At 42.4% G+C, this 16,589-nt stretch overlaps 1 protein-coding gene and 1 long non-coding RNA gene across 17 annotated transcripts in view; both read left to right on the top strand.

Annotated features, from left to right (window-relative positions):
- Positions 1-16,589, top strand: part of PTK2 (protein tyrosine kinase 2) — a 261,505-nt gene that overhangs the window by 42,297 nt on the left and 202,619 nt on the right. For 3 of the 16 annotated variants that reach the window (XM_081816606.1, XM_081816604.1, XM_081816600.1), the window contains exon 3: positions 15,453-15,772. The exons of the other annotated variants lie outside the window; for them this stretch is intronic. In XM_081816606.1, coding sequence (XP_081672732.1) covers positions 15,673-15,772 — 100 coding nt within the window. In that variant the 5' untranslated portion in view covers positions 15,453-15,672. The remainder of the gene's footprint in view (positions 1-15,452; positions 15,773-16,589) is intronic. 16 annotated transcript variants of the gene reach the window in all.
- Positions 2,928-13,629, top strand: LOC145720999 (uncharacterized). Its single transcript, XR_014144456.1, has 2 exons — positions 2,928-7,063; positions 7,271-13,629. It is a non-coding gene; the product is annotated as an uncharacterized LOC145720999 (long non-coding RNA).

Below are 16,589 nucleotides of genomic sequence, written 5' to 3'. Positions count from 1 at the left end.
GAAGGGGTACGTGCACCCCGATGTTTATAGTTTTGTCTACTTTTAAAATGTAGTACACTAAAGGACGTAGACTGTGGGGCTGATAAGTTTTGAGTTGCTTTTTTACATTTGCTCTTGGAGGTGTGCAGAGGCCTTATAAGGAGTTTCAGTTTGGGAATTAGGAGCAGACAGACTGTCCTTGAGGTAAGTCCAAGATCCGATCTTCTTCTCAGATCAATTAAGGTCCCTGGAATGTGACAACAGGAGGCAGGAAGGTGCCCACAGTTGGCATTCCAGGTAAAATGGGTGCAAACCAGTTGCTCCTTTTGTCTTTGTTGGGGTGTCGTTTACAGTGGGGCTCCCCACCCACTCCCCAGTCTTACTTTTAGCCATTTGTAGACTTTGGACTGCTCTGTGCATTTAGCTATAAATGTTGATTTATCTGCACATGTTTTTCTTCTTTTGACCTCTTCAGAGGATTTAGGTTTATAAAAATTAAAATGCCCATTGTGTCTTCTTCTGGTTTGCCCACAGTTGATTGTATTAGTTAAAAAAGGATTTGAATTGAGAAAGGTTTGACCTACTCTTTAAAGGATAAAGACATACTGAGAATTGACATTACATAGATTGTCAGCACATTAAAAAAAACATAGCTCCGTTTTGTTGGTTTCAAATAATAGAGTGAATCTGAGATAGGTCTTCAGAAGCCAGTTTACAACTGGATCTTGGCTTTGAATCCCTCGTAGCCAGCCCAGAATGAGATAACCCTGTTTATTAGCAGGCGAGGTAACTTCGTTCTGGGAGGACTTGTCCAGTCAGTGGGTTCCTGCAGCCAGAGAGTCATGGAGACACCTGAGTCTACGTGTTACTTATGCTAAGGATCCATCAGGATAAATTATGATGAGACATACATGCTCACCTTTGGAGCAGGGGAGCTGCACCTTTGGTGAATTGCAGTCTCGATTCTGGATCCCTTCTCTAGTGGTTCATGTGAACATTTTTCCCAGTGTAGCCTGTGTTATAATGTGTATAACAGAGCAGTGTCTTGGAGCATTGCATGGGTGGGAAATGTTGGCTTCTTTCTCCATTTTGGTTCTCTCAGTTGTGGATGGCTTGCCTAGCAGATACACAGAAAACATTTATTTACTGCTGAAGTTGTTCTGCCCTCCCCTTTCCTTTAAAACTCTGGGTTCTGATTGGCTCTGCATTTTGAACATACTCACTTCTGCTTATGGAATTAAGGTATGTGTGACAACAACATTGTATTTACAGTGCTGCTTCATCTTTAACTCAGTTGGCTATTAGAAAAATGAATGTGTGTGGTAGGTGTTCTTCAGTTCTTTTAAAAAACTTCTTATTGTGGAAATTTTGAAGTATACATAAAACTAAAATCGGATAATGAACCCTTTTTCAACCTTCTGCCCTTATTTGTCCTATTTCCTCTCTCCCAGACTTTTGTTTGGCTGGAGTATTTTAGAGCTAATCCCAGACATCATATAAAGTTTCACCCGTAAAGTTCAGTATATGTCCCTAACAGATAAGAAATATAACCGTAATACCTTTACCATGCCTCCCATAATTAAAAGTAACTTAAAATCTTTTCTCTCAGGGCACTGGGTGGCTAAGTCGGTTGAGCGTCAAACTCTTGATCTCAGCTCAGGTCTTGATCTCAGGGTCGTGGGTTTGGGTCCTGTGTTGTGTTCCATGCTGGGTGTGGAGCCTATTTAAATTAAAAAAGAAGAAAAAAAAATAACAACATATTTTCTCTAATAAGCTAGGTAATGTTTAATTTTCTAATTTCCCCATTTATTTATTTATTTATTTATTTATTTTTTAAAAGATTTTATTTATTTATTTGACAGAGAGAGAGACAGCGAGAGCAGGAACACAAGCAGGGGGAGTGGGAGAGGGAGAAGCAGGCTTCCTGCCGAGCAGGGAGCCCGATGTGGACTCGATCCCAGGACCCTGGGATCATGACCTGAGCCGAAGGCAGACGCTTAACGACTGAGCCACCCAGGCGCCCATTTTCCCCATTTTTTTAAAAAGCCTTTTACCTGTTGGTTGGCATATCTTTAACATTTCCCACTCCCTGCTTTTTTACCCGTTCAGTTTTATTTTTAAATAACAGCTTTTGTTGTTGCTCTTGAAGAAACTGTCACTTATCCTACAGAATGTCCCACATTCTGAATTTGGCTGATTGTATCATGTGATGTCATTTAATTCATAAATTTCAAAACTGGTTGCTAGAAGTCCAGTTAGAAAGAGCTTCAACTCTGGGGGCCAGAAGACTTGCTGTTGGCTTCACCTCTTAGGGATGGTGCCATTAATCATTTGTTCAGATGGTGTTGTGATTCTTCCACCTAGTGGCTTTTGCAGGCATTGATGGTGGTTGCCTGGGTACTTTGTATCAGAATTGCAGAAACAGTGATGATCTGATTCAGCCATGCCTTCTGTGCTTGCTTGCTGGAGCTTTCTTGTTTGTTTTTTTAACTATTTGGGTATCCTGAAATGTAGCCCATACAGAAAAGGTAGGATAAATGCATAATTCTTGTATTTACTAGTTTCAGAATTGTTGGCTAAGGGGCCAACAAACTCCAGTGGTGACTTAACACAAGTGAGAATTATTTTTAGTATCATAAATGCATAGATGTTAAGATGACCTATATGTGTGTGTGTATGTGTACACACATATGTATATGTTAATTTACTGCAGTCATTCTTTTTGATGGTCAGATTGCCCTTCATAGATATCTTCTGTGTCCTTAGGAAATGGCTCCAGTAATTTTTTATAGTTTTCTTGTTTATGGGCACTATAAAATAGTTCCAGGCTCAGTTTGTACCTTTCTTGCCACAGACCTGAAATCAGCCATCTCTCTAAGGAGCCTTGATTCCTTGTAGTGGGAAATGGTGTTTAGAGACTATAATCTGGCTACTGTGGTAGGTAATGCTGGCATATTGTTGCTTCTGGACTTTTTTAGGGTATAGAGATATGAAGTGTGTATTTTTTGGAAAGAGAAAAGAGTAAGTCATGAGTTTATCTCGATACTTCCAATTTAAATTTAAGATTAAAATGGTTTACTTCTTTGATTTTATGTTTGTATCTCATTTCTCTTTTGCTTAAAATCTTGGTTCTTAACATTAGCCCCTTTATGTCATTGCTTCATCATTCGTGTGTGTGAAACTTGTGTTGTCCTTTCAGAATAACCGTGCCAAGACCTCTGAACGCATTTGAACATGGCTTCTCTGTTTCATCTTGGTGTCATTTATATTATTACTAAAAACAGCATTAGATTTCGTTATAGCTCTTGAATGCCATAGGATGTACCAGACTAGGATGTACAGTCAAATTACAGCTCCTCTCTGAAGTTATACCACCGCTCCGAAAGTTAGACTTGTTTCATTTTTGCTTTTGAAGGTTAGGGAGCGGTGGGAAGTTGCAAACACAGCTGATGGGAGTATCACTTTATACATCCACTTCAGACAGTAGTTTGGCAGCACTTACTGAAGTGGAGAATGCACACTGGCCTAGTGGTTCCATTCCAGGTGGACACACAGCAGAGATGCGTGCACAAGAAACGAATGATTTGTAATAGTCCCGGACTGGAAATAGCCCACTGTTCATCAAGGGTAGAATGGAGGGAGAATTGTGGTACATTCGTATGATGACGTCCTATCTAGCAGTGACTATGAAGCTCCATGCCATAGCATGGATGCTTTTCCTCAAAACATACTGTTTAAAAAATGGCTAAGCCCCAAAGAGTACATACTGTGTGATTTTTTGTAAATGTTAAAAAAAGGATGTTTTTGAATTTCCACATTCTAATGTGGAACGTGTATGTGTGTATATTTCTTAGTGTAGCTCACCCTGACCACTTTATTCAATACTGCAACCTGCATTCCCCTATGTGCACACTTCCTATCCCTCCTACCCTGCTAAACTTAGTAATTTTTAAAATAACACTGCTTGACGATATACTGTATAATTTAGTTATTTATGATTTTATTGTTGTCTCTCTCCCCTGATAGAATGTAAACTCCTTGTGGGCAGAAAAAACGTGTGTGTGTGTGAGAGAGAGAGAGAGAGATACTAGAGTCGGTGGTAGCTTGAAACCAAATAGGGTGGGTGTATTTATACCACAGAAATCAGCAAATGCCACACATCGGGGCTTTTCCCTCTCACTCCCCACAGATCCGATTGTTAACTACTTAGCAGTGCATCCTGTCGTGTATCTCTGTCTTTGTACACACACTGAGGTATTCATGGTTCTGAACAGAGCCTGGCACATGGGAGGTGCTCACTAAATTCTTAGATGAATTTTATTATTGAAGAAATTTTGAGGTGCAAATGCAGAAACTTATACTAGCTAAAGTGGAAAAAGGGACTATATCATTTTAAGTAACTTGGAAATGTGTTTAACAAGTAAAAGTTACCACTTGGTATCTGGAAATAAGTCTCTAGAAAGTCAACTAAGAAAAAGAAGTACCAATAAATCCTAAAGGAACTGTAACTACTGTGGCAAAGAATTGATAAGTCTAATAATTCTTTGATCTAGCCTTGTTTAAAATTACAGATCAACTCCTAGTCCCCACACCCCCACAAGCCCCACACCCCTTGGTAGTCACTTCATTGGTCTTTATCCCCAGCCCTCGGCAACCAGCCACTCATCTCTCTGACGTACAGATTTGCCTGTTGTGCACATTTCATGCAGTTGGAATCCTGCATCCTGTACGTGGTCTTTTGTGTGCAGCCTCTCACTTAGGGTTCCATCCATGTGGTAGCAGGTATCAGCATCATGGCTTTTGATGATGAGTGATGCGCATCCATAAACACGCTCGCTTGCCCCCGGGTGTTTGGCCTCCCAGAGCTGTGTCTGTTGCTCTGGCCTTTGCCGCAGTTGTGTGTGTGCAGAGCCCGCGTTCCCAGCCTCCGTCTCGTTCCCCAAGTTGACAAATACGGAGCGAAGGTGAAAGCAGCTGCGGAAGCCCGGCCCAGCTTCTTGGCTCTTCACCCTTTGAAGCTCTCACAGCCTCTCTCGTTCCCACTGCCTCAGCAGCTCCAAGGAGGGTATTTTATGTGCTTTTCACAGTTTTCTACTTCCAGCTGTTGCCTCTGTCTTGGATTCAGAAGTCTCACGTCTCTTTTTTTTCATTTTAGTGGTGGAGATTAATTTCTTGATTTAAAAGAGGGGGGAAGGAGGAATCTTCTAGTAAGTCAGCCATTTACAAATGTTCTTTCGTGTCGGTCTGGTGCTTGTGAGGCTCGGTGTGGCTTGTGGAGTCGAGGTGTTGCTGCTGAAGGCAGGCCCTTTGGACTGCAGTAAGAAGGAGAGAATTTATGATTTCTGCCGTGTCACAGGGCATGGGACTATCCATAATCAAGCATTAATTTTTGCTAACAGATTTTCAGGCCTTGCCTCCTTTATTTAAATTCAGACATTTATAAATCAAGGAGTTTGCTGGTCCGGTGTAAAAAATTCATTGTAACTGTTTCAAGTAAGACAGATAAGGCTCTGACAGTTGAGTTACTGTGGTTCTGGGCCTTGAAAAAGAAGCGTTAAATACCTTTTTTGTCCTCACTTTAAAAAAATTGAGTGATTGTATTTAACATGCTTTGGGCAGAAATGTTTCTAGGCTTACAAACCCCTTAGGTGATAAGGCCTGGGCGTGGGGAGCCTTGGAGTTGAGGTGGATGGAGCCGCGAGGAGAGAGTGAAACGTGGGGAGGACCAGGATTTTGGTGAGGCATTGGTGGAGCCAATGAAAACCTCGGTCATCAAGATAAGTAATAGCTTGATGCAGTGTTTTTTTTTAAAAAACATTAATGCAGAAAATCCATGATGAACAAGATGCCAAAATTTTAAATGAAGATAGGATCAGTATTACTCATTTTTCCTTTAGCCTTATGTGCTAATGTGTGAATGCTCCTTATTCCACCTTCATTTCTACTTAGAGTTTCTGCTCTTATTTTTCTTATTACTTAAGGTAAAAACATAGATAATCGATGTTTTTACCTTTTAAATATAAGCACTTGAAGTTTGAAATGTCCCTCTAAATACTCTCAGCTGTGTTCTAAAGATTTTGATGTTCTAGTTTTATTATCACTGTGTTCTGAACATTTTCTGATTTTTTTTTTTATTTGTTATTTGATGCATGTGTTACTTAGAAAGGATTGCTTTCTTGGGAAATATTGGGGACTTCACTAGATACTGTTTCTTTAAAGTAGTTACTTTTTATGTTCACTTATTATTTTGAAGAGAAATATACATGGCACAAAATTCAAATCAGTGGGTAGGGAGTCCTAAACCTCCCCGCTCTTTCTTTCTGCTAAATTCTCGTAATTCTCTAAACGTCTGTGGGTGATCTGTGCATATACCAGGAAGGCACATGCATGCATGTATTTTTCCTTTACAATGAAATACCACAGTCTACATATTCTTCTATACCTTCTTTATTATTTAAAATATATATTTTATTGTTGCCTCCGTCTTGGATTCAGAAATCTCACGTCTCTTTTTTTCATTTTAGTGGTTAGAGATTAATTTCTTGATTTAAAAGAAGGGGGAAGGAGGAATCTTTTAGTAAGTCAGCCATTTACAAACGTTCTTTCGTGTCGGTCCGGCCCTTATGAGGCTCAGTGTGGCTTGGGTAGCTCAGTCGGTTGAGCATCTGACTCTAGATTTTGGCTCAGGTCATGATCTCAGGGTTGTGAGATCGAGCCCTGTGTAGGGCTCTGCTCTGGCAAAGAGCCTGCTTGGGATTCTCGCGCTCTCTCTGCCCCCCAGCCCTCAGCTAGCATGTGCTCTTGCTCTCTCTCAGAAAAAAAATTGTATATATGTATGTATCTATCTTGAAAATCTTTGCATTTTAGGACTGGGAGTTGTAGTTTTCTTTTATACCATGTGGACTTTTTTCATTAATGAGTGTTTTCCAGTGTCCATGAAAAATTTTCAGCAAATACCTTTTCCAAACTTTATTTACTCATTTCTTTTGACATGTAGGCTGTTCCTAGTCTTTGAGTTTTGTAAATAAACCTGAGACTCATTTAAGCCTCAAACTGCCTTAAACCTTAAAGGGGATTACTGGAGGTTTCTTTTTTTTTTAAGATTTTTTATTTATTTGCGAGAGAGAGAATGAGAGACAGAGAACATGAGAGGGAGGAGGGTCAGAGGGAGAAGCAGACTCCCTGCTGAGTAGGGAGCCCGATGTGGGACTCGATCCCGGGACTCCAGGATCATGACCTGAGCCGAAGGCAGTCGCTTAACCAACTGAGCCACCCAGGCACCCTACTGGAGGTTTCTTAGACTGGTCTACCAGAAGCTGGATCTGTGGGTGCAGTGGCTTACGTGCTTGTCTTCTCGTGGGCTCTGAACTCCTTAGGGGCCAGAACTCTGCCCCTCTTGTTTTCAGATCCCTAGTGCTTAATTCATTGCACCAATACAGAAGATGCAGAGTAGTGCACTATCATGCAGCACTCTCAAAGCCTTTATGCTTATAATACTTAGTTCTCATAACAACTGTTTTTAACTTTATTTAACTGATGAGAAAACCAAGTTCTAGAGAGAAGTTTTTTAAAGAAGTGCTCAGAGTCCTATATCTAGTATGTTGCCACATGGGGGTTCAGGGAGTATTTAACAATAAGCTGAATGGACAACAATAGACTTTCAGGTTGAAGGTGATGGAAATATGAATCAGTTTGAGCTTTGGAGTCTTTGATTTTACGAAGTCTGATCTTAACCCCAAGTCCTTTACCTCTCTCAGCCTCAGCTCCCTTTTTCTTGAAAATAGTGTTCTTAACTTTAAAAATAAAACTGCCAGTCATTTTTACCAGCGAAAATGGGTTTATTTGGGAACAGCAAAGAATTGCAAACCCAGGCAAGCAAGCTAGGAGAGAACTGTAGGCAGAACAAAGGAGAGGACCGCTCTTTTATAGAGGAAAGGGGGGAGTTGGGATGGAGGAGGAACCTTCCTCCTGCGGGGTTAGTTCGGTAGTATCCGCCTGCAAGGTGCATCTCTCCTTGTTGGGCCTGCAGCGGAAGAGGAGTGGTAGGGGCTGAGAGCAACCCCTGCAGGCCTCCAGACTCCATCTAAGTGAGGTCTGCTTTTATTAGTCTTCACGGTGTATTGGTAACTATCTCAGAGTTTATTAGGGGGCTAACTTCTTTAAAAAGCCACATGAAGCTCCCTTGTCATATTGGACTAGTGTCCTGTCCTTACACAGGGACCGGTGATTGTCGTTCCCTTTTGCTGCCTGCTGCGCTTTGGGCATGTTCCTAACATCTCAAGGCTTTTTTCCCTCTTCTACAAAAGTAGACATACTCGCCAGCTTGTTGTAAAATAAACGAGAGACACTCCATTAAAGTGGTTTTAACATTCTTTTAATCAAAATTTTTTTTATTGTGGTAAATAAAAAACACATAACATAATTTGTCATCTTAACCATTTTTAAATGTACAGTTCAGTAGTGTTATGTATTTTCATTTTGTTGGGAACCAGATCTCCAGCACTTTTTATCTTGCACATCTGAAGCTCTGTCCCCATTGTTTTCTGAGGTGACAGCACCATGGGCCACACCATTTTACATTCCCACCCATGGTGCACAAGGGTTCCAGCTTCTTGAGGTCCTGGCCAGCACTTTTTATTTCCTGTTTCCCATTTAAAAAAAATAATCATCATCCTGATAGGTGTGAGGTAAAAAGTTTTGGGGAGAATTGGAAAAATGACTATAAATTTCATGCTAAATCAGAGTAATATCTGTTGATACCGGTGTGAGAAAACCGAAAGGATAGAGGAGGGCCTTTGACCAAGAAAACCTACCACCGTGTATCTGTGTTTGAGAAGAGAAACCACCTTCTTCAGGGCCCTACTTAGGATATGGCTGGGGGAGGACTGGGCCCCTACAGTGCTGCTGATCCTTCCTGAAGACGGGCAGCGTAGATGGTAGAAGGGACCCACTCGCCAGCCGGGCCCCCCGCCACCCGCGGGCCTCCCTGTGTGAGTGTCACTGCACAGCCAACTGCCCGCGAGCCACCGCAGCTGTCTCTGCCACAGGCCTTCGAACAGGGCACTTCACTCTTTGCTCCGTCAGGTGAGTGACACCCTGTGAGCAAACTGGATTTACTGGGTAAAATGACCATCTACGGAGCAAATGATAAAGTAAGTTGGCTGTGTATATGCACGTTCACTAAAACAGAAGTTGCAGAGTTTATTTGAATGGTGTTAACATTCAAATAAATAACGGCTTGATTGTCTTTTAATATTAGTTATTTGGTCAGTATAAGCCAAAAAACCTCCGTCAGTTAGGTTGACCATTTTGGTAAGTTTCTGGCCCCGTTCTCTGTTACTAAGTGCCTCTGCTAGTATATTTGAAAACCCCAGGTGGCGTCTTCTTTGAGATTTCAGGAGCCTTTTTGTTTTTCTTTTGAATTTGGTGGCAAGTAACCTCCCAACAGTTTCTAAACCTAGAATTTAGCTTTCATCTCCTTTATGGCAAAACACATGAGAAATGGCCATTAGTGTCTGTAAAAATACTCAATTGAGTATTGTCTAAATTGATAATAAGTTCAGAATTTTCTGCCTCTTTAGAGTCGCAGTTTCCCTTCTATTTTATGTATCTTAGGTTGCTTAATTCGTTGTTCTGTTTATTTCCTGGTGATTGTGATGTATCTCCCCGGTCCCAGCTACACGTCCAGCACGTTCTGCGATGGCCGGTACCCACTGTCGGGCGGGATCACGGACGCCGGGGGACTGTCACAGGAGCCGCAGAACTTGATGAATTGGACTGTTGCACGGGGATGAGAGCAGCCTGTCTGTCTCATATTCTGTCTGTGATTAAGTCCTCCTTTGTAGGCCAAGTGAGGCCTGTTTCCTGGTCGCCTGGTCCCCTTGCAGCCTCCAGAGGTTGTGTCATTACAGGTGGTGGCTTGAGTGTGTGCCCTGGCAGGTGTCCCGGTGCAGGTGCTGGCTCTGCCACCGACCAGTTAGCTGTGACATCAGGCATGTTGCTTCATTTCTCGGTTCCTCAGTGCGTCCACATGTCACGTGTGGCTTGTGACCTCGGTGGTGGTTGGAATTATTGATTGAGAAAATAGGTGAAGTCCTGCAGTGGGTTAGTGAAGAAGCACACACTGGAGGCTGACTGCCCGAGTGGTGATGTCCAGCTCTGCTATGCAGGAGGTCTGTGACCTCAGACAAGTTACTTAGTGCTCCGTGCTTCTGTTCGTCATCTCTTACACCAGGGTAATAGAATCTACCTCATGAAGCTGGTTATTAATACCTGAGTCCATATTTTTAAAGTATTTAGGATAGGGCTTGGCACAGAGTAAGCATTAACTGGGTATCCCCGTTATATTATTATCATTATATTTTCATTGGTTATTAGTGTTGCTGTTATGCTATTTGATGACAGGCACGTAGTTACATGTTAGGTATTGTCCCTGTCCTTGTACAGATGAACAGACTGACGTTCAGGGCGGTGAAATGAGTCTGTCCTTGTCTCACAGATAGAACTGGGCTCCTTTGTAGCTTCCGGTTGCAAATTTAGTGCCTTCCTCAGCTTCCCCAGAGTACCTTCCGAGTAACAGAAGGGAGGAGGTATAGTACTTGTTAGAAACTCTGCAAGAACGGTGAATAATACCGTCACCTTTTGGAGTGTGTTGTATTTTGAGACCTATTAGCTGTTTGTCTTTGGAACATGATTATATCCTTTCTTATGACTAAATTTCTTTAGTCCTTATCAAGTCTTAAGTTTTGTTGAATGGATTAAAATTTTCAGAAAAGTTATTTCTGTTTTGTGGTGGAAACAGTGAGGCACAATGACACAGAAATGATAATTCTGTGAGTCTTAATAGAATTAAATTTAGGTTAGGATACCCAGCTTTCGGAAGTTAGGGTATGTTGTAGTGATCAGCTGCTAATTGGAGCTATCGTTGTATAATAGTGTTGATTTTACGTAAATCTATTAACTCTTGATTAATGCAAACATAAAAGAAGTAAGAGAGGTAAATTTTGAATTCTGTATGTATAATATGAATTACAGTTTTCTTTCACATTCCTCCTAGTAGCTGACTTGAAAGCATTTACTAGGGCTTTACGCTTCCAAGAGGTACTGCCCTCAAGTATTACTTATTAAGGCCAGCAAATAAAACCGTGTAACTATGTAAGAAATGTGAGAGTCAGACTTGGATTTGTGTGATATGCTTTTGGTGACGTTTATAAGCAGCTTTTCTTTTCTTTTTAAGATTTTATTTATTAGAGAGAGAGAGAGCAGCAAGCACAAGGGAGGGAGGGGCAGAGAAAGAGGGAGAAGCAGACTCCCCATTGAGCAGGGAGCTCGATGCAGCACTTGATCCCAGGACCCTGAGATCATGACCTAAGCTGAAGGCAGACGCCTAACTGACTGAACCACCCAGGCGCCCCTCCCCCTGCTTTTTAAGATTTTATTTGAGAGAGAGAGAAGCAGCTTCTTTCTGAATAGTTCTTTCCAGTGACTTTCTCACCTCAGGCCAGGTTTCTGTGGGGAAGCCATATTGGGCAGTACTGCGCAGTCTATGAAAGGGTTTAGAATTCCCTTTCCTTCTTGCTGATCTTGCTCATCGCCTTGTTTGCTAGCCTTCTAATGATTTCTGTCTCATTTCACACAGTATTGTCATTTTTGTCGTACTGAAATTTGAAATGGAAGTTCTCATAGGAGTACCAGAATGCTAGAGTTGTGTGATTTATTTTTTAGGTGGGATGGGGAGAGGTGGTCCACATGGTTTTCCTAGATTTTGTGTCAGTTTTTCTTTTTCCATTTTTTATATTCTTGAAAAAGCAACATTCTCATATAGTTTACTTCACTTATTCAGTGAATCCTTATCAAGCCCCTGAACTGAGCAGAGTCTCAGAGGTGAAGCAGTGCCCAAGATTGAGGCAGGCTATGCTGTCACTGAGCTTAGTGCGAGTCCTGACATCTAGAACATCTAGATGCCTCTTCTGTGGCCATGGCCTCTAAAAGAGAAGAAAAATTCCCTCTGCCATCTCCTTGTTACCTTTAGGTGACAGATGGATGTGCAGAATGTGGCCGGTACCTCTTACTGACCACTTCTGTAATAGGGCCCGGAAGACAGTATGCAGACCAGATTCTTTCTTGCCTTGGAGATTGGGTTGTAATGGGGGCAGCCAGACAACAAACATACCGTGTAATTCAGTCATGTGGTATCTGAGAAGGTGTGAGTGCTGTGGGAAATGAAGCAGGCTAAGTAAGGGCATGGGGCAGGCAGTGTGAAGGTGGGCAGAGGACAGCCCAGGAAACGGGAGCCAGGCCATGGCGAGACCGAGGGCTGCAGGTGGGAGGGGAGCCACCTGCACAGAGCCTTGCGAGTAGGTAGTAAGCACTGCTTCTGGCAGAACTGGGGAAGTGTTGGTGAGTTTTAGCAGAGGAGTGAAATGGTGTGATGGGCGTCGTGAAGTGGTTGGTGTGGCTGCTGGTCGGGAACAGAGTACAGGGCGGCGAGACCTGTAACCGCGGCCGGTGGAGCATGGCAACAGCCTGGGCCGGTGGCGGCTGTGGACGTGGGGGCACGTACACAGTCCGGATTTATTTTAAAGGCAAGGATATTGGGTTTTGCTGATGGATTGCTTTGAGGAAAGAGACAGATAGGAGTCCAGGATGACTATGGATTGGAGTCCGAGCAAATCGTAGTATCTTTCTTGTAAATTTTAATGAAGAGTTTACCTGTGAGGTAGGACTTCCCAGAGTTGCTTTCAACTCTACTGATATGATGAAGAGTTTTTTTTTTTTTAAAGATTTTATTTATTTATTTGAGAGAGAGAGAGAGAGTGAGCACGAGAGGGGGGAGCGGGAGAGGGAGAAGCAGACTCCCCGCTGAGCAGGGAGCCCGATGCGGGACTCGATCCCGGGACTCCAGGATCATGACCTGAGCTGAAGGCAGTCGCCCAACCAACTGAGCCACCCAGGCGCCCTGATGAAGAGTTTTTTAAAGAATCTGTGGAACTTCTTAAGGAATGACTGCCTTTATGTTAGTGTGTTGTAGAGTTTGTTATTCAGAGGGCATAAAGGGACTGCCCACTTTTTTCACTTACGCCACCATTAACATAGGCCTTTCCTGCTCTTTTCAAGACGTTACTGGATCGGGAATCTAGGAGCATAATTGGGGCTTTCCTATTTAGCGGGAAGAAAACAGGAGTGATGCTGTCACAGAGTGACTGGTCCTCGTGTAGTTTCTCAGCCCTTTGGCCGTAGGCCTGTGCCCCACTGCCTGAACCACACTCTCCTCTTCGCTGCACGCGGGGAATGAACCGCTTGGTTGGGGTTGTGTCAGGAGTGAAGTACGATGGTTTTCTCTGGGAGAGCGCCTAGCGCAGTAGCTTCTCCTTTGTGTGGCCAAGCCCTGTGCTCCTCTGCCTGTCCGCTCTTCTCAGCGGCCCCAGTGCTTCTCAGCTCTTCCGGCTGGGCTCTGCTTGTTGGCCTGGAGGGGTCGTTGCTTCTTGGATCTTGTCATCTTTTGTACCCTCAGGACTTTGCACACGAGGAGGTGATATTTGGATCTTGAGATGAATGTGAATTAGCTTTGGTGGGGTGGGAGAGAAAGCTGCTCCCCACTGGTTACTTTGCAGTCAGAGACTTGGCTTCCCCTCTCCCACACCTGAAGAGCTCCCACGTCTGTCCTCTCGTCACCTCCTCTACTGCCATGGAGGCCCCAGCTGCCGCCGTCACTCGCTGGCACCAGCCTCTCTCTCCTGTGCAGGTGCTGCTTACAGCATTTAGTCAGTATGGCTCAAAAACCTTTTCTGGGTGTGTGCGTACGTGAAGACCTCTGGCCTCTTGGATGACAGGTGGGCTCGGTGAAACTGTGTCTCTTCCTAACTGACTCCATCTTTAGCTCATCTTTAGAAGATGTGACAGCCCTGATTTTGCTTAGAAGATGTGAAAATTGGGTGTGTAAAATACCGTTGGCAACTAGTAAAGGTAGCTTCTGTTTTTTAACTCTAGAGTCGTAAGTTCCAAGAGAGACTCAGAGTTTGCTTGTGTCGTTGGCATGTATATTATTTGATGGTTCAGATTAAATCCCAAGCCATTCTCAGGGGCCTGGGTCAGATACCAGACTTGCTCGTGGGGTGTACTTGGATTCCTCCTATGATGAGAGTAGGCCTTTGTGTCCCGAGTGTCCTCGGTAATGGTGATCTATCTGCTTGTTTCTTCGGTTTCCTTCCTAGCTTGCTCGCCTGTGTTTTTCTGGAGCCCCTTTTCTTCCCAGTGTTGCCTGGGGTCAGAGTTCATGCTGGTGAATGATGTGTTTTCACTGGGGGCATCTAAGAGGTTATTTGAGCTCTGACTGCTATTAGGAGGCTGAATGTAACTTCTGGAGACAAAGCCATCATCGAGAGTAGTGTGTCAGAAATGAAACTAGCTGTCTTGGGGCATTACTGGACACAGATAGGCCTCTTGTTCCCCTAGCCTTTGTCAGCTCTTGTTTTCACAAGTTAGTGAATTCATAAAGCCTCTGTCGTGTTCACAGTTAAGTAGAAGACTCGATTTTTTCTTCGTTAATGGGATTTGCTACAAACAGAATTACCCACGTAATAGGAGAGCTGAACTGTGTATGTCTTGAATGTGTATCACGTGTGCTCAGACAACAGAGGCTGTAGGAGCCCAGTTTCTTACTGTCTTACTGCCAGAGTGGAGTGTGTTTAAATAGCTACATTTTAGAGATGACTGAGACTGTCTCTCAGTTTGAATGGAAAAAGTATAAGTAGCTTTACATTTTTTGAAAAAAGTTACTAGTACAGATTGTTAGAGTGTTTTTCTGTCCTCCTCCTTCAGGAATATGAGTTTAGTACTCACTCATGTTTTGAAATTAAGAAATCAGGTATCTTGGATTCCTCAACATTTCCTAAGCTAGTTTTAAAAGAATCTCATAACTTCAAATTCTTGTTTTTATGTGTTTTCTAAATACTTTTATAAATTTGCAAACATACTTCGAAACTATCAATCTGAAAAAAGTCTTTACCTTGGAAATACCTGGGTTCCTATAGACATAGTTCTTACAGATTTGCTTTTAATGTTGATCAAGGTTTTTCCCCCAGTATTACTCATTTTTCATCAAGGCAATTATCTTAAGTCTTAAGGTCAGAATTAGGCCGGTAAAAGGCCAAAGGCATGACTTTGAAAACAAAAATAGTTGGAGGAGCCATCTACAGACATGATCTGGGTCAGACTTGATTTGCAGCTTACTCAATTTTAGAATTGCCTGTTGGTTTTGTGAGCAGAGGTCTGCCAGATGAATTGAGCAGAAGGGTGGGATTAGCATATTAATCAGGTGCTGGCTACTGGCCTTCTTTTTCTCCTCCCTCTTTCCCCTCCCTCCCTCTCTCCTTCCCTGAATGAATCTAGGAACACAGGCCCGTGGGGTCACATTACTAGCAGGTTTCATTCTGCTCAGGAGCTTAATCTAGCCAGGATGGTCTGTGTTTCAGATTGCGGACGCAGGAGAAGATTCTGTAACTGAGAGGCATTCTTCAAGCTGCTGGAAAATATTACAGAAGGAGCACCTCCCAAATTTTGCTTCAATTTCTGAGAAAAGGAGCACACAGGGGAAACTTAGTGTGGCTGTGGATCGAAGCGAACGCTGTGGGAGCGATGAACGGGGACTTGGTGCGCGGACGCCTGGTCTGATCTTGAGAGAGACCTGAGTTTATGTTGCTGGAACTGGCGGGCCAAGGGGCCCTGAGACCAGCAGGTGCCGTCTGTATGGAGAAGAGCGGCTGTAGTCCATTTCCAATGTGTTGGGCTAAAGGTATACGTAACTTAAAAATCTATTTGGTTTAAATTTTATTCAGATTCATGCATTTGCACTAAAAAGATGGATGAGAGTTTTTCAGACTTTAATTCAAATAGATTTACAATTAAATTTAAGGAAAAATGAAAATTGATGTGGTATAGTTTTGCAGCTCTTGGCATAAAACTAGGTAGCTTTTAGAAAAGTAAATAAAAATATTTTTATGGAAGTGCATTTTAAGTAAGTTATCTTTTCTATTCTGTGTCTCTTAGAGTTTTATGTTTTATTTTGTGTGTTTTAATTAAGGCACCCATATCCGTTCTGTGATGTGGAAGTTTTTAAAGAATAAAGAGACTAATTTTAACTTAAATAGGACTGGAGGAAAAAAGAGCAATGTGGTTTTTCTTATTTCAAAAATTGGTTTTCTTTACTCACTGTAAAGATTGTGTATTTAATTTGAAACTCCCTATTATTGTAAGGTGGGCTTACCACTAAGGGTCAGTAATACTGTAAATAAACATTTTCCAGTTTAATGTTTTAGGGTTTTTATTTGTATAAAATTATAAATATAAAATATAGCATTTTCATTGTAACATTCAAGATAGTAGTTGGGAAGCATGTTTAGAAGTTAAAAATGCCGTGTGATCCATGTATGAATAAGACCAAATAATTTATCTGCTTCTCTTAAAGTACCTAGTGAATATTACCTCTGGGGGGGATGAAGTCCGTAATAAAGAATTTAATACATGCATTGTTATTTTAAAGAGTATATTCAAGTATCATGTTAACCTACTCAGGAAAGACTTTTAAAAGGAAGAAACCTGTACTGGGTAAA

The sequence above is a fragment of the Leptonychotes weddellii genome, chromosome 4, assembly GCF_054177405.1.
Source record: "Leptonychotes weddellii isolate Sample4059 chromosome 4, ASM5417740v2, whole genome shotgun sequence".
Taxonomy (NCBI): Eukaryota; Metazoa; Chordata; class Mammalia; order Carnivora; family Phocidae; genus Leptonychotes; species Leptonychotes weddellii.
The sequence above is the reverse complement of the archived record's forward strand: the minus strand, read 5'-3'. Positions and strand labels throughout refer to the sequence as shown.